Raw genomic sequence first — 23,165 nt, forward strand, 5'->3', positions numbered from 1 at the left:
CTCTAGTGAACGATGTCGGACAAGTAACAAATTATGTGAAATATCGTGCTCAAAACTTGGTCATTTTGATCTTAGAAAAGACAGGGATAATGCTTGCATTTGTCCTCTAATTCATATTTGTCCTCTAATTCATATATCATCTTTCGAGGCGTGTGATCGGATCTCGTGCTTGTGTAGGGCTTGGTATTGAACATTCGACAGGATTTGTCACAAATTTTTTGTAGTAATTTTGTGTTTTGTGCGACTTTGATATTAACATATGCTTATTTTATTGATGTACTTTATATATCAAATGGAAAATTCTTGAACTTATTATAGCCATAAACTGCCAGCACCATTTGTGTTCATACTAAATCATGCACAATAAATTACATGTATTTGAATATGCATACAACAGCTCGGTAATGACCCGAAAAAAGGGGTTCTCAAGCGAAGTTGAGACTCATCAAGCAACAAGAAGACAGCTCTACAGACTACAAAGCAAGGCTGATGAAATTGGTGAGTAATATTCATCTAGACACGGCACAGGAGTACAAACAAAAATGCAAGATATATACATTACTGGAAAACTGAGGCTATCGTCTTTGTTTCTTCTGCAATGAGGCTGAAGACGGTCCTGCCTGAACCAAAAATTGCAAGATATATACATTACAAAACTGCAAAACTAATAATTTTCATGATGCAGACACCAAAACAAAAAACACCATATTGGGTTTCAGTGACACAAGGAATACCCAGCAGCTTTATAGAAGAAGCAGAAATATCATAAAGGCACAACTGTTTCCCTTAAAGAGTCCTATCACTGTGCTGACTGATGTGATAAGCATAAAAGACACAAAACAGAGAATACTTCACTTACAAATCGTGATAACTGTTCGTTGATGTAAGTCATTGATCTCAGCACTGCCTCGAGTGTGTCTTTTGTGAGTTGAAACTTGACTTCTGTCTCCGTTGGAGGAGCCTTGTTATAATCTTGCAGCTATCACATAAGAAGGAATTGGAATCACGAAAAGGGGCATGATATTTAAGTTTTAAAACTTAAAACAAAAAATGAGAACGGTAAAGACAGACACTTCCTGATGCATGCTTTTAAAAAAAAATTATCGAAATATATTGAAAAACATTCTACAAAAGTGCCCGTAATGAGTCAATCTAATTAAATCTTTAATAAATATATATCTATAAGATGAATGCATCCTTAGCAGAGTGTAAAAGAGAGAAGGCTTTGCAGAGTATATATGAAGAACTTTAAAACAAAGATAACCAAAAAAGTTTTATATGAAACTTCAATATGCAACCTTAGCGAAATCTAAAAGATAGAAGTCTGTGATTTCAAATCATCATGTAATCTACGAACCATTTAATGGCTGGCTGTCCCAGCAAGGACAGCGAGAATGACTATGTATCCATTAGGCTACTCATTATTCACTTAATCTTTCTTATTTTTTGTGATGTTTTGGTCAACTAAGTGGGGCACCAATCATAGAAGTTTTTTTAATTCGCATACCTTAAGCGTAATAAGAGCCACTCGGCTCTCTGGCACTGCATTTTTATTCTCTACAGTCCATGTCATGAACTTTAGTTGGGGAAGAGTTCCCTACAACAAGTTTATACATCAACATAGATTAGCAGCACAGCTTCCTTTAGTAGAAAGTGAACTTTTATGAACTTGATCACTTTGTCACATTCTGGAATGGAATTTGAGTGAATTATGAGAAAACAACAGAAGGAAGAAATAAGTATGTTACTTCAATATTCTACAACAATGGACAAGTGGCCCGATTACGGAGGCAGCATGAATAAATGTCAAAACATATCGATGAGTAGACAAAAAAGTGGTTAAGGAGTGGGGAAGATAATTTTCCATCAGAAAATTATTTCAAAAGGGAAAGGCAGAAAATTTCTTTATAAAATAGCATACCAGAGTGTCAGTGGGGAAAGCATCATTTTGAAGAGTTAACGTTGATGGAAAACTCAACATGTTTCTTTCAGCAGCAATGGAAGTATGACCTCCAAGATTATGATTGTTCAATTGAGTAATAGGAAATTGTTGTGGCAATAATGACCCAGAAACCTCTGGAAAGGAACACGATAACAAAGGCGTCGGAAGGCCAGCATTAAGCTGATACGAGAAGCTGGTTTTTCCGAATAAACACTGCCAGAGACATAAAATTGTTACAATTAAAGATGATAACAAATATATGCCCAGCATATTATTGCTCATAATATGTTTGCAAGAATCACACGCGTCAAAGAGATTCTACAATTCATTATCACAAGAAGGATATTGTATCCCATATTGTTTGAAATCAAGAAAAAAGATTACCTCTTCTTGGGATAGCTCTTCCTTCCACTGGTTCTGATGTTTCTGCAATGTTACAAGCAGCATCCTTTGCATTTCCAATGTCAGATCGGGTGGAAGTAGCTTCAAAATGTAATCACTGCCGAAACTCTTGTGCAAACACTTCATAAGAAGAGAACGAAGGCATGCCAGCACCTATGATCAACACTTAAGTATATGTCGAAATTTGATCAGAATCCTACCAATTGAACACTCTCAGCTAACCATTAATGGAGTAGAATCTATTCATGAAACTTGTGAATCAAATAGTCAATACTATACAGATTGAACGGACAATACAAACTATCCAAGACGATGCATGCAAGCCAACTTATCCAAACACGTGGCTGACCATGCCAGCTAGTTATCTACAATTGAATTTCTGCCCTGTATGGTGCCACTAAAACTGTACCAAGCGAAATATCTTTTATTTTATGTTGTACTGGATGAGAGGATTTGATTGTTTGTGGGGGAGGGATCTGAAGAGTGGATTTGAATTGATACCATCTTGGAAGGATTTCAAAGCTGTCATAATCAACCGGTAGCGGTAGATTTGAAATTCATATCTTCGAATACCTCCAATCAAGTGGTTCATTCGAGAGGCCAGTAAAGAACATGCATAAAAAAGAGAAGCAAACCGAAAACAGTAACTCACTATCACATTACACTTTGTTCACAACACAGAGTTTTAACAAAATCTCAAACTCCAGGCCAGAAGACGTATTCTTGGATGGAACACAAAGTATAACACATCAAATACATATGTGGCTAATATGCTATATATTAAGGGAAAGCCCTTTAGAGTGACCACTTTTTTTTATCTAGGTTCTTAAAACGTAGAGATCAAACAATATTTCTTTTGACTGAAACACATGATATCATACCTGAATTATGTTGTTGGATAAAAACAAGATTTACTGGGAAGGGAACAATAATCACTTACCGGGTCAAGGTCGGTGAGAAGGGGGAGCCTGAGAAGGGACTGAAGGGAAGACTTTTGTGGAGCGGAAAGACCAGTTTTGCGGGTCTTCCATAGCATTTCAAGCAAGTTTTCAAGCTCTTCCCCCGACTTCAAGCCCACCAGCTTGTGCAGATGCCTGTACAAAGTGCTATCCTCCATAGCTATTTGCAGCATTTCATCCCCCTGAAGCCTTGAATGAAACGGGTTACAGCTCCACAGAACTGACTGCCCACGATTTCACGAGGCGAACAGGTGACCCAATCAGCCCGGGTTTGAAAAACCAGCCTCTTAGATTTATGACAAATTTTATTTTGTATATTTTGATAAATATTATTTTTTATTTAAATAAAATAATCTATTAATATTGATAAAAAAATAATACTAAATATGTAATAATAACAAAATAAATACATCTAAAATGTATAAATCTATGGATTTTTTTATATATAACAAAATAAAAACATTCAAAACTTCAAAATGATTTGACATAAAAAAATGAGAGTCAAAAATTATTTATCACAAACTCATGAAATTATTTAGTGAACGTTGTGTGTGGTATCTTCGTTTGACATAACATCGTCTCAACTTCTGTTGCAAATTGAATCTATAACATCATCTGAAATGGAAAATTTCGGTTGAATCGAGTCTAGAGTTAAACTAGATGTCTTTATGATGAATTTGTCTCACACATGGTATTTATAGCATATGACAATTGTCTCTCAAGATATAACGATTTTTTTCTTGTGTTAATAGCATTTTAAATCACAAGAACAAAGAACTTTAGAATACTTTTGAACTCTTTGTTGTGATGAAATGTTTTTGTTGGTGTGTTTGATTATGGAAATAAGGACTTTTTTAAATGCAAAGTACTTACACCAAGGGTCATAGTTTGATCACATGAAAGGACACTCGTGCAAAGAGGGACCATTATTTTGGACATTGACATAGCTTATATCAAGAGACCTTCTAAAATCATCCGAACTCGTATGAAGAGTTATCTTTCTGGACAATTCGAAATTCTGTTGCAAAATTGTGACCGACAATTGAAGAAGCTTTTTCGAGCAATTTCGTGAGCCGCTTATTTGCAGTTCGTGGACAGTGTTTGATTGATGCACAATGTGCTTGTGAACAGCAGCTTCACACGACTTTGACAATAAGATCGACCATAGAAAAAGACGCTGGAACTTGACCACAAAAGCACTTTGACCATCCAAATTGGACAGCTTGCAAAACACCTTCCTTAGTTGCCAGAGAAACGCCTGCCATCAACGAATAAAGCATGTATGTGATGATCTCTGCCTTGTAAGCCCACACTAAACATATCACTCGAATCAGTCACTGCTGCATCTACACTCACTTTAAGAACTTTAGCAGGCGATGGTAGCCAAATAGGATTGTGACTTATGAGTTATCGAGGGGCAAGCTTAGTCGTAGATTGTGGTAGTAGAAGATAGCTAGTTGCTGCTTTTCCCAACCCTAGCAATTACATCTTCCTTTGATATTTGTTTTCCTGTACATAATATTTTGTTTCGTTCTCCCCAACTAATCCAACAGACCACCACAAAAATCTGAAAATCATCCCCTTTGCCATTCTATACAACATAGCTAAACAAGTACTGAAAAAAGCCTCCCCGAGAATCGTTCATCATTGGCCAAAGAACTGAGTTTTTCCATATTTTACGAGCCTCCTTATAAATACTATTAGTTTGTTGAATGAGTGTTTTTCTCCTTATTTCAATATCATTATATTATCATTATATTATGTGAGTCTCTCGCATTTTTATAGAAATTGACATATATTGATGATCTAAGGATTAACATTTGACCATATTATAAGAGCAGAAATACTTCAAATATAGCACCGATTGGACTACTGCACAAGATAGCGAGGAAGATGGAAATGATTAAAAAGCTTTCGCAGTCTAACTCGTGTGTTAATGCTAGCAATGCAATTGGGCGGTCTTAGACAGAAAGGAAGGGATTATAAAATAAATGAGTAATAATTAAGATTAAGAATATGAAAATATATGTGGTTTAAAGATAATGGTTGATTGTGTGGAACTTATGTAAATTGGACAAATTTTAGCAACAATTAAGCTGTTACGTTTGAAAGCTAAAATTGTAGTTTGTTTGTTTGTTTTGGGTGTTTTTTTAATTAAATAAAATTTCATTATTTCATAAAATACGCACAACTGTTTGGGACATAATTATATCATTAATGATATATATATCATATTTTTATGGGTGGTTCGGGACGGGTTTGACTTGCTCCGAGACNAGGAATGGAAGTGATTGATACAGGAGCTCCTCTAAGTGTTCCGGTTAGGCCGGACTAAATCAGTCTCACCATAACGAGTTTAACACAAGGTCGAGTTTAAACATAAACTATCATCATCCCTAAAAAAACTGAACTCCTAACTATTTACCAAACATTAATCAATTTTAACCACGTCACCTCATTTTATCGTGTAGTGATTGGAATCGTGCTTTGTGCACTAATGCTATAAATAATTCATTTCGGACCACAAAACTAAAATATTAGATTATTTTTCCGAAAATTTGTATTAATGTCAATTAACTAATTTAGTTGTAACACTGCACGTCTATGTTTAAATAATAATAATACATTTGACTGCTTTATTTATTTTATATTTTTCGTATCAACTAGATTAGTCTAGGGATACAACCTGCACTCGCATTATTTTGGGCACAACTGCTGATGTATATGTAATGCTATTTCTATTGCGTAAAATTTATTTTGATTGAATTAATTAAAAAAAATTGTGCCCCACATGTAAAATTATTGATTTAATGATTCTCAATAATGGTTTATAATAATGTAATTGATCAAATTTGGTAAACTAAACAAATCATAAGGTCAAACCCTTCAATTCGACTAATAAATTAACTTACTACCCTTCAATTCGACTAATAAATTAACTTACTATTTAATTTATAATTACCATATTAATTATATAGAGCTTTAAAGTTAGGTGGACAAAATTATCTCTATTAATAATTTTACATAATATTATTAATTTATATTAAAAAAACACTCTAATATGGTAGATTCAATATGATTGACTTTAGATTGGAGTTTTTCATTAGGTTTTTATTTTTCAAATAATTAGTTTGATTATGATGTTTATATGTAAAAATAATAATTTCTCAGATATTTAATTTAGTTATGATTTTTTACATCTAAAATAATATATAAATAAATAGATAATTTATTTATCCAATTTAGAATAGTCAGAAATTCTTCCAGCCAAACACAATTTAAGATATGAAACTACACTAATCATATTCCAGATTTGAATAATCACATTAATCCTATGTCCTAACCCACGAAATAATTATAATACACCATAAGTTTCGAAAATAACTAATATCATCTTGATTAAAGAATTTCCTAATTATTTATCAAAAACTCTTATTAAAAAATTTTATTTTTTTATAAATTCAATTATAGATCTTTTACGCAAAATTACGCAGCGCCAAAAAATATTACAAACAAATAATAATTAATTTGCACAATGTGAGAACGGGTTGTTTAATTGATTTTAAGTATTTCTTATGTTGCACACTTAAAAATAACTATTTTTTTAGACCTTTTATCAAATTAATTTATCCATTTTGTTTAATTTTTTTCATTTAAAACATATTAATTAACAAATATTAAAACATAAAACATTTTGAAAATTACTTAGACAAGCTAGGGTTGCCAATGATTAATGAATAGACTACTCAAAGTAAAACTTAGAAGGAAAACGTCCGATGCTGTCTGAAGCCCAGACATACTTTTCATATAGATATTTTAGTTAATTAAATTAAATAATTTTATCATTACTGGTGTGCAAAAAAATTTATTTGGTGGAAATTATTATGAAGTGAATTAGATTGTAAATATATTTTTTTTAAAAATAAATTGGTAATTGATTTTTAAGAATGTCGTTATAACAGGTTTGATTTTTTTTTTACACGTAAAAAATTGGATTTATGAATAAAAAAAATTATACTTGTAGTAAATTGGTTTTCGTTAAGATATTTTTTTGAGTTGTAATTTATAAATTTCTATTGTAATGTGTCGATTGTCGAGTCAATTTAACAAATTATTGTATACATTTTACAGAAATAAAATTTCAAGTATATATATGTATGAGAAAATAGATCTGATCAACTATTTTTTTTTAAAAAAATAATCTTTTCAAATATATTTGAATTACATCGTACAAAATATAGTAAAAATCATTTTTAAAAATAATTATTGACGAATTTTAATAACAAAATACCAAGGTTATAAAAACCGTGAAGCGTCCCGAAGCGCGGATGTCGAGCTCCAAGTTTTTCAAGCTTAAGCGAGATTAGCACATGCTTAAACATGAAAAAGTGTTTTTATTTTTAGTGTAATTGTAATTATATCAAACTAATAAATAGATAAAATAATACATAAATATCATAAATTTAAGTCTGATGCATTAATTCTCATATTTATAGAAGCATAATAATCTCAAAATTACAATCTTTATTTGTTTTTGCAATTAGATCACATTAAAAATGTTAAATATTTGTCAAATTATTATCAGACACGCTTAATCATAATTAAAATTAAAAAATAAACATCTAAATTATAAACCTAATTTATTATTTTAAAATAAAAAATATACTTTCAAAATTAAAAATTTTAAAAATTAATAAGTGTGATTAATTTTGTTTAAATAAGTTTAATTAAACGTTTTAATTATCTTTAATTTTTATCGAACTTCAAATTTAAACATGTTTAAACTGGGCGTAAGCGGATTTTTTAAAACTGCAAAATACCCCTCCAACAACGAACAGCTGCTAAGCTATGCTATGTTTCTTGGATGTTGCCTCGCAGCCGGTCGCAATTCGCCTGTTCTCTCGCATGTCTTTATCTATAATTAAACATTTAAACTAACACATACAGTTTCGATCACGTTCCGATATCTATCAAGATTATAAAATTACGTACGAGTTTCCGAAATCATGATGAAACGTGGCCCGATACGACATTAGACGCGGACTTTCGATTACGGTACAAATTTTGTCCTTTTGCTCTCAGTTGACAAAGTCTCCATCTTGAAAAGTAGGTCTGAGCTAAGAGAGAGCCGTACGTGGGAATGGAGGAGCATGCTGCTAATGAACCTCTGCTCAAGAAACAAGAAGATTTCGTATTTTATGATGATTGCCCGGGTTGTAAGATTGAGAAGCTCAAGCAATCAGACAGTCGGATCCCTTATAAGAACATGACATTTGTTTGGATTGTCACCCTTTGTGCAGGTTTCTTTTTTTTGTTGTTGTTGAAGTATTATACTTTTGATGTTCAAGAATTAATTACGAGGTATAAAGCAAGAGTCCCTTTTGAATCGGCTGGTTGTCTTTCTTTATTACTATGGTTTTTATTTTGTTTGTGCTTTAATTTGATTTTTGACGTTGCATCCAAAAAAACTAAAGAAATGTTGAGAACTTGAGTAACTTTGGTTTGTGTTGGGAGATTTTTGTTCCTACAAGGTTGAAGTTTTTTTCCTTGAAGCAAATCATCAAGGGTTCCCTATTTGTTTTTACCTTTTTTTGTGATTAACACGAGGCGCGTTTAAGATTGGATGGTCCAGGGTTCCCTATTTGTTTTGCCCTTTTTGTGATTAACACGAGGCAACATGAGGCACGTTTAAGATTGGATAGTCCAGGAGTAGAATCACTGTCACCCAAGACTAAATTAAAGATTCCTGCGTGCAATAAGCTAAAGTATAGACAACTAAAGTTTCTAGATTGTTTGATTTATGTGTGTTTGGTGAACCAGGACTGAGCAAGTTTAATTGTCTTGTTAACAAATGTTTTACCACTTATTGATATCGTATTTTCCGAATTTGAGTTTAAGCTTTCTAATTTAGTAGTTTATTCTGGTGTCATTGCAGCTCTGCCAATATCATCTCTCTTTCCGTTCCTTTATTTTATGGTACATGCTCTGACTTCCTGTATTTCTTGTTGCAATTGTACGTTCAGGATCTTCTCGTCCAAAAAACAAATGGCATTTGACTTCATGGAGTATTTTTGCCTGGCTTAAACGACCATTTGAATTTTTTCCGCATCACTCCCTTCCCTGCAGCAAACTTTTGGCCATTTTTCTTATATAGTTTTTTATTGGTTATTTTCATGCTGACTAATTTGTTCGTGCGCTGGTTATAGACTACCTTAGATTATTGGCCTCCTCTAAGAGGTTCAATTTTGAGCGTTTCTCCTTCAACTTGGTGCAGATCAGGGACTTCCATATTGCAAAAAGGGAGGAAGATATAAGTTTTTATGCTGGATATGTGGGTTAGTTTCTGGTTTAGGTGCTATATACCACCCATTGTGGCAGCTTTCAATTGGCATTTATGTAATGTTTCTTGAAGGATCTTCGTTCATGTTGGGTAGAGCCTTGACTTCTCTTCTCTGGGGACTGGTTGCTGATAAATATGGTCGAAAACCAATAATACTTTTTGGTACTATCATAGTGTGGGTGCCAATAACCTTATTGTTTTTATTCTCTTTTGCTGTGGTTCTCTATGATTTTATCATTTGACATCATTGTTTCCTTTTCAATTTGGTAAAATTCAGGGTTATTCTCAACACACTTTTTGGACTGAGTGTAAACTTTTGGATGGCAATTAGCACAAGGTTCATTCTTGGAAGTTTGTGTGGAATACTTGGTCCTATGAGAGTATGTCCGTAAATGACTTGTCATAATAATTCATGTGGCAATTAAATTTATTTATTTCAATTTCCGACTGATCCAGGCATATGCTTCTGAGATTTGTCGCAAAGAACACGAAGCTTTGGGGATGTCAGTTGTAAGGCATTTAATCCTTTTCATTCTTCGACAGCAATTCTTGTCAACTTCACTATGATGATTTGGCTCCCTGAATATGGTTGATTATAGATTAGCACATCTTGGGGTATCGGCTTGGTCATTGGTCCAGCTGTTGGAGGATTTCTCGCTCAGGTAGTGTCTTTTCTCTGCTTCTTGAGGATCAATGGGACAGTATTTCTCTCATCAGAATTTCATGTTTAAAGTTGTGTTTGGATCAATGGATTTAATGATTTGATTCAAATTCAAATCTCAAATCAATTGTATCTGACAAAATACTTAACTTATTAACTTTTTTTTGACAAGGTTACTTATCTTAACTAAAACCATCTAATTAGCTAAAAGTCCTAATTTTATATCAAGATGATATATAATAATTTTAGATAATATCCAATATTAGTTATAACATATCTTACACCACCACAGCAGATATAATAATTTTTCCTTAGCTTAGCCTAATTCCATCTAAGTTGGTAGCTTAAGACTTCAAATTTATGCGTGATATTTCACTTTACAGTCTTCAGCCTCAACAAAGAGTGATAAATAGCATACGAGTTACTTGTTTCACTTGTTTTGATTTCAGCCTGCAGAGAAGTATCCCCACATCTTTTCTAAGGAATCTATTTTTGGGAGGTAAGTCAAACTATCTTGCGTAACGGCGTATTTGTTTATTTCTATTTTACTAACTGTGTAGATGCAAACTTATTTACCATTTTATCGATGAACACTTATTGTAGGTTTCCATATTTTTTACCTTGTCTTACAATATCAGTCTTTGCGTTGGTTGCATCAATTGTATCTTGCTGGCTTCCCGTATGTTTCTCTCTCTTATTATATCCGTCTACCTGGGTTTTCATCTTGCTCAAGATGTGAATATTTACTAGGGAAGATATATCCATATAATCATGATTCCTGAATTTTGTTTATTTTGGCAAAAATATTGGATAATTGTAGGAAACTCTGCACACTCATCAAAAAGAAAACATAGAACAAGATGGTGGGAAAGCTGTTTTGGAGGGAAATTCCTACAAGTCAGTTAAGCCACATAAAATCAAAGGTTCTGAAGGCAGTCTCCCGTTGAAGAAGAGGAGTATTCTTAAAAACTGGCCGTTATTATCTGCTATTATGGTGTATTGTATTTTTCAACTTCATGATATGGCCTACACTGAGGTATCTTTATCTTTCCATTTCTTTTTGCCTTCTCACTAAAGTTTTAGCCACTGTCTAATGCATATTTTTTGATTTCATTGTTTCTATACTTTGTATCCTTTCGTCGCTATTCCTTTTTGCAGTCTGATATTTATTTTTTCATCATTCGTACTATTTACACTTGCATCATATTATCAGTCACTGGATTAACTAGTAAGCTATCCTAGCTTTACTAAATTTTTTCCAAAAAATAAATGGTGTGACGATGGCAAGCACTATATCATTCAACGATCTAAATGCACAAGAAAAACATTATTTTCTATCTATTTTTATGCTTGAAAAAATATATTGCTCTCTATAGCTTCTATTTCAACAGCCTTATTCATTTCAGATATTCTCATTGTGGGCTGTCAGCCCAAGGAAGTTTGGAGGATTGAGTTTTACAACCTCAGATGTTGGTGTTGTTCTTGTCATAACAGGTACATGGTTTATCCCTCAGTGGTAGTTCTTAGGACAGGGTAAGAAGTTCTCACCTTGCTTTGCAATTTATTTATGTGATGGTGAACCAATCATATTTTTCCTCCACTTACGATGATATGTCTGCACATTTACTATAATTTACGCTGGTTGATATCTGTCATTTACCTTTTGCTTGATCGTTCAGGATTTGGTATGCTTATCTTTCAGCTCTTTCTATATACTTGGGTGGAGAAGACATTGGGCACCATCATGGTTTCTCGAATTGGAGCTGTAGGCCTCTCATAAAATCGAATATTTCATCATGTTTTCCTTTTAGTGTATTGGTTTTTCACCCTTGTAATCATCCTCTTTGCAGGTTATAACAATACCATTGCTATCGAGTTATCCCTTTATAGCGGGATTATCTGGTCTGATTCTTTTGCTTGTGCTTAATTGCGCTTCCATGTTAAAGAATGTTCTCTCTGTGAGTTCACATTGTTCATTGACACGTTTATTTGTTTCAGTCAAGATGGTCGGGTCATTCTCTTGTGAAATTGCAACTGACGAACAACTATATGAGAGCTTTACAAAGATTGCATTTTATATGAACTTCATTTACAGAAGACATAATTTAGTTTAGAGTATCCAAATATCATCTAACCAATTGTAAACAACCAAAATGTGTTAGAGAATGATTTCCCGCTATGTTTATGTAATGTTTGCTTCTGATTCATTATAAATGTAAACAGATATCCATCACGACATGTCTGCTAGTCATGCAAAATCGAGCTGTGGTACTATCTCCTTTTCTCTTGTACTTTTTTTGAATTTTTGAACACCTAAGCATATTGAATCGATGAAATTCCAGTACCTAAAACCTATTTGGTACTAATTTCAGCCTCAAGAACAAAGAGGAGCTGCAAATGGCATATCTATGTCTGCCATGTCTCTTTTTAAAGCAGTTGGTCCTGCGGCTGGGGGTTCCTTGTGAGTTACTCTTTTTTATGAACTTAGTTTTTATTATCTCTCTATTAAACAAAAGGCTATTAGAAAGCCCCTTTTGGTCTGTGAAATCTTCTGAATTTTCTAGAAAAAATACCCATATCTTTAATAATATGTGGAAGTATTAAATCTTTTTGTGTGCAGACATGTCATCGTAAGTGGAGGAAAAATATGAACTTTTTTCGAGATACTATTTAAAGTGAAAACCGCTTTTGATACGTATCTTAAATTTTCTGCAAATATCATTTTTTTATGTATAATTAATTTGTACGAGGGCAGGCAACACTTGAGCAGTATCTCCAGTGTCTTATAATTGAGTAGTATCCTCGTTAGAATACATTAAAAGAACTTAAATTCAGAGACGATGCAAATGTAGAAATACAGACCAAGTTTCTTTGCACTTGCTATCTTCTCACATTACTAATGGTTTTCACTAACTACAGACTCTCATGGGCTCAACTCCGCCGAAACACAAACTTTTTACCAGGTACAAAGTCTTAATTTCTTTTTATTGGATCAAGAGCTATCTGTTTAACCAATAGTTACAGTCGATGATAATTATACAACCTAAATAATTTAAATTATACAACAATTCAAGTACCACATTTTAATCGTTCTTGTAGCATGAAGAATTATTGTTCTTCAATAATTTTCATTCCAATAATTGCACCTAAGAATCGAAAATATGACTTGACTCTATAACAAATAGTTGTCACTTCACGAAAATTTTCATCTAGTGAGAATAGTTCAACTCAAATATTTTTAATATGTTAACTTTGAACTTGCATGGCATTGCCCGTGTTTTCCTATTTTGTTTTAATTCTTGTGTTTCCGAGTGCCCACGAGATTTTAAAATGATCGTCAATAGCTTAGTGTAATTCCGGGATAATCTTTTGCTCTACAGCCCCGTGGTTATTTACAACTAGCCAATTAATAATTCTCAGGTATATTAGCTTTGCATGAAAGATGTTATATATTCTCCCAAGAGTTTACAATTACCGCAAGCAAATGTATTAATGACAAGGTAGACATTTTTATTATGCTACTAATACTTGTACTTGCTAGCTTATTCTACCCAAGACTAGCTGAAGAAGAGTTACGGGGAGTAAAACAAAAGGATACGCTGACGGGCCGGGGACATACTATGTGTAATGAGGCCGTCATTCACGATAGATAAAAAGAAAAAGTCATTCCAAAGACTCACACCCAAGTTTCATAGCTTTTGGTCTGCTATTCCAATCATTATTTTCCTACCTTCAGAGGGAAAGATATTTCCTTTTGGGACGGTTTTGGGCGAGGAGGAATTCGAACCCTCGACACCGTGGTTCGTAGCGATGTGCTTTGATACTCTGAGCTACAGGCCTTACCCCGTCTCCACTGGATTTGTTCCCGGGAGTACCCACAAAAAAAGAATCTCTGTCCCCATCCATTTCGGGTTACCTTGAACTTGCATAGCATTGCCTGTGTTTTTTTCTATTATCTTTTAGTTCTTTTGTTTCCGAGTGCCAAAAGTCATTTTGGGACTCAAGGTACTGTGAATAATATAAGGGTTTATCAGGTTTATGTGGGACTTGAACTAAAATAAAAGGCTAAGTTGGTCTTACTGTGCTCTTACATTGCTTCACACAACTCTTCACTGATCTGAACATTTTTTTCCCTATAGTAGATTAAATATGTATAAAATAAAAAAGATTTGGCCAGGTTGGGTTCTAATCAGTCTGGTGTTTACTAGGTCTGAATGAGTTTTGTGTTTTCTAGTTTCGATCTTCACCCTTAGTCTATTTCCGACTTTTGACAGTGCTGCGTTGTGATGCAGGTGTTCATATGGTCTTCTTTATACTGAATGTAGTTGAATTTATCGGCCTCGTGATGACCTTCAAACCGTTTCTGGTCTTACCCGAAGATAAGGTTTCAGATTTAGAATCTGACCCTGAGATGCAAGGGAGTTCATCAATCGGAAATTGATTTGCACTGAGATTGATTTATGCTTTCGTTTTATTGTTAAATAGTCGGATTCAACTTGTGGATGGCTGCATCCGAGTTTTCGACCATTAAGAATTTGAATTCATGTTTACAAATTGGAATCATGTTGACACATATATTTCATACATTGGCATCGTTGTCATCCTCGTATGATTGGATCAGTAACTTCAAAAGTTCGAATCCACGACATTTAAAGATCTATTATAGTTTCTGTATCTAGACTCGCCCGTAGCTTGTTATCTTATATGATAATAATCTTATAAAAGGTTTTGCACGATCCTCAAGAAAATAGTTATTGAAGTAATGGAGATCATTTCTTGAACTTTTTAGAGTGATGGTCACAATTCGATGAATTTTGAGATAATATGATTTGCATGGTCGTACAATTTTGAATAATGTAAATAATTTTTTGTTTGAATGAGGTCGCTCCATTAAGTCTAGTACACGCCCATAAACATAAAAGAAAAGGAGAGATCAATTTATGCATATTTCTGACTGAATTAGAATTTGAACTCGATTAAAACAGAGCTCAAGTCGATTTTCAACCGAAATGATTGCTACTGTTTCCACCATAGTTGTGGCGATTAGGGAACACATCAATTACAGGGATGGACAGACAAATTTAAGTTATAACAACTTGAATCGTTCAAAGATTTAAGAAAGTAAAATGTCGAGTGTATTTAAAGCAGTCCGTTCACAAACAAAAGTGATTTCAACTTACCGAAGACAAACTAGGAAATTATATAAGTTGAAGCATCCTCACATAACAGAATGGGCTTCGTTGTCCTCTATGACATGGATGATTTTGGACGTGGGCTTAGCCAATAGATCAGTGTACTCTTGGAAGGGCGACTTTGTGAAGCGGGTTTCCCTCCAGAAGTCAGGAGTTAGGAAGCCATATGTCTTCAACAAACAATCAAAAGTTGCCTGCAAAGAATGAGTTTCAGTCAATACCACAACATGAATTGCATGTATCACTGGCTTGGTCGCAGGTTTCACACATTTGAACACAAACTACCAAATATATACATGTACATGCTTATGAAATGAAACTCAGAAAACCCAAAACTCTTGTGCAATCAAACCCAGCCAAAAAAGCCAATATATAATTTCTAACTTTTTTCTATTTCTCTATGGATATTTGATAAATTTATATAATTGGAAAAAAAGTACTTTTCTTCTTATTCCTTCATAAGCTTTCTTAGACTAGTCATATTTGTGTTATTTTTCATTTTTTTTATTTAAAAACAACAAAAATAAATTGGGGCGTGATCCGAACCCGAAAGCACCAAATCGATTTTAGCCATGGAAGTTATATTTCTTCAATTAGATGATATTTGGTTGTGTAGCATCTGCAAGTGTCTAAGAAATAAAAAAAATAAAGAAGAGAACTAGTAACTTCAAGAATCAAACACAACACATCAACACAGAGGTAACACTGCTAAAAACACACCAATGAGTACATGAAAATAAACAATTGAGAATCCCACAAAATGATAACACAGTTCCAATTCAATAAGAAAACATTTCAGAGAACTTCTCAAAAACATTTTAAGAGTGCAAATTTCATATATTATTGGTACGCATCGTACCATGTTACATAACACCAGGAATCGCTAAGATGAGTTTTATGTACATATTTTTAGGCAAACTAGTAATATTAGAATTCAAGATATTCTGTTTTCTTAATATCCTTTTCCCCTACGGTCTAAGCTAAATGAAATGATAATCAATTATTAGATCCAAACAATACAAATCTAAAACCAAGCAATTTTATGCGCCAGTAATGATTATGTTGAATGCAGCTAAACATACACAAACTTGATTATGCAAGAAAACAAAGATATCACAGAGACTATCAGCTGTAAAAGTCCAGACCTTGACAAAGTTTCCAAGGGTCTTGGTCGACCCACGGGAAGAAGTGAAGACATCATCTATACCAGCAAACTGGAGCACTTTCTTAGGGACACGCGCCGCCACAATACCAGCCCCTCGGGGTGCCGGAACCATCCGCACCGTAACAGAGCCGCATTTCCCGGTCACCTTACAGGGAACAGTGTGCGGCTTCCCGATCTTGTTCCCCCAATAGCCTCTCCTCACCGGGATTACAGACAACTTGGCCAATATAATAGCGCCACGTATAGCAGTCGCCACCTCCTTCGAGCACTTCACACCCAATCCCACGTGCCCGTTTCCGTCCCCAACCACCACAAACGCCTTGAATCTGGTTCTCTGCCCAGCCCGAGTCTGCTTCTGAACCGGCATGATTTTCATCACCTCGTCTTTCAGCGACGGCCCAACGAGAGTGTCGATTATTTGATACTCTTTGATTGGGAGGGAGTGGAGGTAGATTTGTTCCAGAGATTTGATCTTCCCGTCTTTCACTAATCGTCCAAGTTTAGTCACTGGCACCCATTTCTCCTCCTCCGTTTCGCGACGCGGCCTGCGGCCTCCACGCCCGCGTCCCCCCCTGTCACCGCCGCGTCCCCGACCGCCGAAGCCACGTCCAAAACCGCCACGATCTCCTCCGCCTCTCTCTGCCATGATCTTGTACGAGTGGGATAGGAGGAGTTGCTAGTAAAAACCTAGCTTAAGGAACAATGGACTGTATTCAGAAAATGGTTAATGGGCCTAGGTTTCAGTCCACCAACTCATATTTGAAATATGTTGGGCCTCTAATTTAGTCCTCCAACACTAATATTTCACAATCTTTTGATAATCTATTGCTATTATTAATTTGATGTAATTAATAAATATAATATTATAATCTAACCCAGCTTGCGGCCATGGAGCTTGTCACACATGCAGCCCGAAAAGAAGGCATATCATAAAATTCATAATGCTCATCGACCATTGCTACCCGAGTAAATTAGGTTGTGGAGATTAAGGAACCATAATTATAAATATAAAATGTTTAAATGCAATCATATTTCAAATGACACTATATATGAATATGTTTGAAATATACAATTATTATCGAAAATGTTTAAATTTATATATTTAATTTTAGAATTCATTTGAATTTAATCAATCCAAGTCAAACAATTCGAAATCGAATAATATAAATCTATCGATTCCAATGCATATTTTGAGATATGCAAATTAAGGTAACGATTGTGAATATTTCTAATATGAAATCTGTCAATCATACATAGTTGTATCTTATTGGGAAAAAAAATATGGAGTTTTTATTTAACCTTATAGAATTAAAGATTAGAATTCCTCAAAGACGAAACTTTCATCTCACACGTACAAAAACTCATGTGAGATGGTATCACATGTTAATTTTATGAGACATATATTCAACATGGGTTACTCATTAAAAAAATATTAATTTTTATGCAAAAATTTATTATTTTATTATTGTAAATATGAATAGGATTGACTCGTCTCATAAAAAAAGATCCGTAAGACAAATACTGATCATATTAGGTTCCCCATTCTACATCTAACATTGTCTGTATACGGTATATCCAACGGGTTATATTTATCTTTTCCAAGATATCTATTATATGATAGTAACAACAATACATTTAACCACTATTCCAAAGAAAAAAAATTAAAATTTCAGATTAAATTTATATTATCTAACCCTAATTATTTCATCCAATCAGAAACGAAGTTCGATCAGGAGTACTTTCAAACTTTAGTTTCCCAACAATAAATGGATATATGCAAAACGCAGAGTGCATTGTTCGTTTTTATGCGATGGAAAATCACATGAATGCATAAATACTACTATTTAAATTTATTTAGATATCAATATTTCCAGCAAATGATTTATTTACTCCAAAAAATTAAGATAATGAGTCAACAATTTTCAAGATAGTTCTCATTGTGTGAACATAATTGAGCAACATGTGCCCAACTCTTGTCTGTTTATATATTTATGGGGAAAACAAAATTGGTCCGATATGTTTCGTCATCGTGATTTTAGCAATCAACTTAGTCAGGTTTCAATGTTAGTACGGAGAAATTACATTTTTGCCATGTATTTTTATGTCTTTTGCGATTTGGTGTTCGACGTTGTAAAATTTTAGCTTTTGTACGTTAAATTGTTTTTCTATGCAATTTTAGTCATTTTCTTACGTGACAACGATGCGTACATGCGTTGGTGATGCGACACCGACATGCCAGAAATGTGTACAGTATCACATCATCATTCTCGATGAAATATGACAAAAATTGAAATATTCTCGTACAATAAAATCCACCTTTTACAATTCCAATAATTTTTTTCTCTGAAATGTCAACGTGGCACAAGACATAACAATATCCGGCACCATGTCAGCGATTATTAGCACCACTTCAGCAACATCCAACACCAGATCAACGTCGAGACAAAAAAAACTACAAATTGAAAAAAAAATGTTATTACACTAAAACTGAAATGTGACTAGATAGACAAAATTACAAGAAGGCCAACTCAAACGATCAATTTAACAATCTTCCCTGCAATATCTTTATTTATATATATAAATATCTTCTTCTTTTTTTTTGAAAGACTTAAAAATGCAGTTACTAATTTTGTACAACATTTTTAGACGCAAAATGCCTATGTGGAGTCTATATCCACGTGTGTGTGTGTGTGTTTATATATATAGAAGATCTAGGAATAGCCAAGGCCATGGTAGGAGTTTGAGTTTCCTTCAAAAAGCAGCAACTTTACCAAGAAAACTTCAGCACAATTCAGTACGTTAGCAGCCAATGTTCACCTCTAAGGAAACTCCCCCTCGGTATACTGCCTTTGCGCTAAATAAATCTAGCTTTGAAGATGTATCTTTCACCTCGTACCTCATGATGAAACCCAAGGATATTGCAAAAAATTCACAAAATGAGAGCGGATTCTCCATTAATGACACCGAGCTGAGCATTTTTGACGCACACATGTATTTCAGTGGAATCGACGATCCGAAAGAGGTCGGAAGACAGCTGCAGAAGAAGAGAAGTCTCACGATTTGGTTACTGATGATCAAAGGGTACCGTCACCAGTTTCTTCTGTTGATGGATATTGCAGGAATTTCCCACAGAGAAGATCTTTCAACGCTACTCTTACGGCATCTACATCGGAGGCTAGTTGGAATAGTCGAACCAGGTTGTTGATGTCAAATCCCACCGGAGTTTCTTTGAAGAATTTTCCTACGAATGATCGCAAGAGAAGGACATTTGCTGCCAAGAAATGGCAATTGGATAGAAAGGGTAACTGCTGCATTGGCAAGAAAGCTGTCCAGGTTAAGGAGGTTGAGTTGGAGCCAGAAAAAACAATGCTGGACTCGATTAAAACTGGTAAGAACATCGATGATGAAGACAACCATTTGCCTTCTGACTTCTTAAAAAATCACCAACAGAAGAGGCTCTCGCAAGAAAACAATCTCGAGACCACACAAGAAACACTCAAACAGCGTGTATCAGCTAAAGGGAGGCCTTTTATCGAAGAATTGAGGCGTTTTTGGTTCCCTATAGTAGGCACTTCTAACCGGGAGAATGAGAATCATATGCCTGCATTGAAGAATATCGGGAGAAAATCGAATACTAGCCCTTTTGAAGATCCACCCCACAAGTCTTTGGAAGTTTTTCGTGCAGTTCTTGATCTGTCATCGGTCTTAGGACCGATAAATCTGGTGAGTGGTCGAGCAGGCCTTTTTGATCGAGGAAGTCCAATCGTGGGTGTAACGAACATAGATGATGATATTGGGAGCGATGCGAGCTCGGACCTATTCGAGATCGATAGCTTATCAGCCCCAACTTCGTGTAATTCAATGTACTGCGGAAGGGATTATTCAGTGGAGGAACGTTCTACATTTAGTGCGAGAAGAATTGCAATATCCGCGCATGGCATTAATGTGACTCGCAAGGTTGAATTTGACATGAAAAGCCTGGACGAGCCATGTTCGGCTTCTGAGTGTTACGGCGCCGAGTGAAGTTAGCATTGACTGGAGCGTGGCCACGGCCGAGGGCCTGGACAAGGCAAGTGTCACTACTAATATCTCAGCCTCCGCCTCAGAAATCTGCAAAGCCGATATCATGGAACCGCTGCAGAAACAGGAGGAGGTGGGTGGCCACTGCGGGTGGCGGAAGGGAAATGGGCTGCTTCTAATGGGGTGCCGTCAAGAGAAGGCGGTGAGCGTGGGGCCGCAGCCGGTTAAGTGTGTGGCACAAGGCCACCGGATTTCGTCTTAGGCCGAGGGTCGACCGTGGGAGGGAGGCTCTAATACGGCGTGGTTGCTCTTGCTTTTGCTGCATAAGAACTAGTGACCTTTCGAGTAAATGTATTTTATTATGATTGGTAGGTAGTTCATCACATAAAATGTTATTACGATTAATATTGTAATGTCATATTAAGTAGTTATATATTTTAAAAATATTGTATCGTGCTATAATGTCATATAATATAATATAAAACAAATTATTTTTTTGAAACTGGTAAAAGCCTAAAAGGTTAAGTAAAATAATGATTAATATATAAATCAAGTTGTCTAACAGTACTCATCACCATAAAAGTTAAGAGACATTTACAGTTTTGTTCTCTAATTTTTAGAAACTGAAATCAAACCATCAGTCCCAGTCTGATTTTGGAACGGAAACTAAAAAAATAGTTTGATTCCCTTTGTTTTTTTTTTATAGATGATTTTGGTTCCAGTTTTGGTCCGTTGATGGCTTGACTTTTAACTAGTGTTTGCAGTAAAATTTCATGGACGGATGAAACCATAAGTTCATGATAGGAATTCATAAAGTATGCTTACATTTAGGCTGATTTGAGGAAGACGCCCAACAAGGTAAATAGCTGTCATTCCCCAGCCAAGAAATGATCCTATTCGATTGCTCTCTGCAGCCACAGCTCCCTGTGTTGAAACTCTAATTTCCTGAAATTAAAATGATCGATAAAATGCTGTCAAATATATTGTGTAACACAACGAGTCGGAGAGAACTTCATTCACATTATTATTCGTGCAATTGGAAAAGAAATATACAAACTAGGCAACTTATGACACATGCTAGATTAAGGTACGAATGAATCGAGTCAACTTGAATATGATTGATATTTGAAATTATCGAACTTGAGCTGAGCTCGAACATATTAACGTATTCGCAAGCTGAAATATGGTCAAACTATTTGGTTAGATAGCTTGCCACCTGTAACATGTTAATTAAAATTTTATAAGCTCGAGCCTGAATTAAATACTTAAAATTAGCACAATTAAGTTCGAACCAAATGAATCAAGCACGCTTTTGATTTTTCATCCTAGTTGAAATCAAGTTCAAAATAATTCATGTTTCAAATTTTGAGCTAGCTGAAAAAATCGAGTCCAAGCTCGATTACGAAAAAGGGCTAGTATTTGACTCTTCGTATGAGCTCAAGCTTGGATATAAAGATGGCTAGTATTTGACTTGTTTTCATTCCTCGGTAGACACATCATGAAACAATAAAATTAAAAGAGTACGATTCACTGGAAGTAATCTCAACCTGAAGTAAGAGAATGTAAGAAACCAGATTCCTATTGTTCCGACTCTATAAAAGGAAGCTGTATAAAGCTCTCACCACACAGAGCAAGGTTTTGGGTTTTGGAGAAGAAGCGGATGGCATTGGCTTAACTTCACCGAGCAATGGCTCCTTGAGCCCTTGCTGTTCAGCATCTGAAGTCAGAGTTCTCTGAGCTGGGATGGATCCTGCTGTAGGGGTATGACTAACCGAAAGAGATCTTGCTGACTTGAAAGAAATCAAAACACCAAGTGAGCAGTTCGAGAAGATACCAGAATTTCAATAATAAAAGTTGCATCTATTTTAAGAACGATACGATGAGATGCTCAAATCTGTTTGAAATCCCTTGGAAAAAAGCACATTAAACTCTTGTTCCCGGCCAGTTAATACATCAAACACAGGAGACCGGGCTTTAGCCTNTAAATTTAAGTCTGATGCATTAATTCTCATATTTATAGAAGCATAATAATCTCAAAATTACAATCTTTATTTGTTTTTGCAATTAGATCACATTAAAAATGTTAAATATTTGTCAAATTATTATCAGACACGCTTAATCATAATTAAAATTAAAAAATAAACATCTAAATTATAAACCTAATTTATTATTTTAAAATAAAAAATATACTTTCAAAATTAAAAATTTTAAAAATTAATAAGTGTGATTAATTTTGTTTAAATAAGTTTAATTAAACGTTTTAATTATCTTTAATTTTTATCGAACTTCAAATTTAAACATGTTTAAACTGGGCGTAAGCGGATTTTTTAAAACTGCAAAATACCCCTCCAACAACGAACAGCTGCTAAGCTATGCTATGTTTCTTGGATGTTGCCTCGCAGCCGGTCGCAATTCGCCTGTTCTCTCGCATGTCTTTATCTATAATTAAACATTTAAACTAACACATACAGTTTCGATCACGTT

The 23,165-nt window shown here is 34.6% G+C and overlaps 3 protein-coding genes and 1 long non-coding RNA gene across 11 annotated transcripts; 1 reads left to right on the plus strand and 3 right to left on the minus strand.

The window, feature by feature from the left end:
• Positions 1-300: 300 nt before the first annotated feature.
• LOC140971270 (protein FAR1-RELATED SEQUENCE 3-like) lies at positions 301-3,565 on the minus strand. Of its 6 annotated transcripts, none has more exons than XM_073433454.1 (6): positions 3,285-3,565; positions 2,327-2,497; positions 1,922-2,155; positions 1,508-1,597; positions 860-979; positions 301-616 (listed from the first exon to the last, which is right to left on the minus strand). In XM_073433454.1, the coding sequence occupies exons 1-6, from the start codon at positions 3,474-3,476 to the stop codon at positions 467-469; spliced, it is 957 nt and encodes a 318-aa protein (XP_073289555.1). In that variant the 5' UTR covers positions 3,477-3,565; the 3' UTR covers positions 301-466. The 6 variants fall into 6 exon arrangements, with proteins under 6 accessions (XP_073289555.1, XP_073289557.1, XP_073289556.1 ...); XM_073433456.1 differs by having other exon boundaries at positions 301-620; XM_073433455.1 differs by having other exon boundaries at positions 301-620; positions 851-979.
• A 4,702-nt stretch (positions 3,566-8,267) lies between these two features.
• LOC140971272 (protein ZINC INDUCED FACILITATOR 1-like) lies at positions 8,268-14,903 on the plus strand. 3 transcript variants are annotated; one of them, XM_073433460.1, is made up of 17 exons: positions 8,268-8,603; positions 9,239-9,279; positions 9,578-9,638; positions 9,716-9,818; positions 9,921-10,023; positions 10,100-10,153; positions 10,243-10,305; positions 10,754-10,803; positions 10,908-10,983; positions 11,125-11,340; positions 11,711-11,798; positions 11,984-12,069; positions 12,155-12,262; positions 12,528-12,572; positions 12,677-12,765; positions 13,224-13,267; positions 14,597-14,903. In XM_073433460.1, the coding sequence occupies exons 1-17, from the start codon at positions 8,444-8,446 to the stop codon at positions 14,743-14,745; spliced, it is 1,536 nt and encodes a 511-aa protein (XP_073289561.1). In that variant the 5' UTR covers positions 8,268-8,443; the 3' UTR covers positions 14,746-14,903. The 3 variants fall into 3 exon arrangements, with proteins under 3 accessions (XP_073289561.1, XP_073289562.1, XP_073289563.1); XM_073433461.1 differs by lacking the exon at positions 14,597-14,903 and adding an exon at positions 13,846-14,512; XM_073433462.1 differs by lacking the exon at positions 9,239-9,279 and having other exon boundaries at positions 8,447-8,603.
• A 469-nt stretch (positions 14,904-15,372) lies between these two features.
• On the minus strand, positions 15,373-17,352 carry LOC140971273 (uncharacterized). Its single transcript, XM_073433463.1, has 2 exons — positions 16,642-17,352; positions 15,373-15,690 (listed from the first exon to the last, which is right to left on the minus strand). The coding sequence occupies exons 1-2, from the start codon at positions 17,305-17,307 to the stop codon at positions 15,523-15,525; spliced, it is 834 nt and encodes a 277-aa protein (XP_073289564.1). The 5' UTR covers positions 17,308-17,352; the 3' UTR covers positions 15,373-15,522.
• A 1,547-nt stretch (positions 17,353-18,899) lies between these two features.
• On the minus strand, positions 18,900-22,615 carry LOC140962341 (uncharacterized). The gene is made up of 3 exons (XR_012172523.1): positions 22,304-22,615; positions 21,507-21,626; positions 18,900-19,113 (listed from the first exon to the last, which is right to left on the minus strand). It is a non-coding gene; the product is annotated as an uncharacterized lncRNA (long non-coding RNA).
• Between the last annotated feature and the right edge of the window lie 550 nt (positions 22,616-23,165).

The sequence above is a fragment of the Primulina huaijiensis genome, chromosome 2 (assembly GCF_012295235.1).
Source record: "Primulina huaijiensis isolate GDHJ02 chromosome 2, ASM1229523v2, whole genome shotgun sequence".
NCBI lineage: Eukaryota > Viridiplantae > Streptophyta > Magnoliopsida > Lamiales > Gesneriaceae > Primulina > Primulina huaijiensis.

Bases quoted from the DNA above. Each gene is read 5' to 3' on its own strand.
- LOC140971273 (XM_073433463.1), bottom strand. From the start codon at position 17,307: ATGGCAGAGAGAGGCGGAGGAGATCGTGGCGGTTTTGGACGTGGCTTC. The intron at 15,691-16,641 runs GTCTGGACTTTT...CATTCTTTGCAG, and splicing joins CCCTTGGAAACTTTGTCAAG to GCAACTTTTGATTGTTTGTT.
- LOC140971272 (XM_073433460.1), top strand. From the start codon at position 8,444: ATGGAGGAGCATGCTGCTAATGAACCTCTGCTCAAGAAACAAGAAGAT. The intron at 12,070-12,154 runs GTAGGCCTCTCA...TCCTCTTTGCAG, and splicing joins TGGTTTCTCGAATTGGAGCT to GTTATAACAATACCATTGCT. The intron at 12,766-13,223 runs GTGAGTTACTCT...CACTAACTACAG, and splicing joins CCTGCGGCTGGGGGTTCCTT to ACTCTCATGGGCTCAACTCC.
- LOC140971270 (XM_073433454.1), bottom strand. From the start codon at position 3,476: ATGCTGCAAATAGCTATGGAGGATAGCACTTTGTACAGGCATCTGCAC. The intron at 2,156-2,326 runs GTAATCTTTTTT...TGTCTCTGGCAG, and splicing joins AAGAGCTATCCCAAGAAGAG to TGTTTATTCGGAAAAACCAG. The intron at 1,598-1,921 runs GTATGCTATTTT...AACTTGTTGTAG, and splicing joins CTTTCCCCACTGACACTCTG to GGAACTCTTCCCCAACTAAA.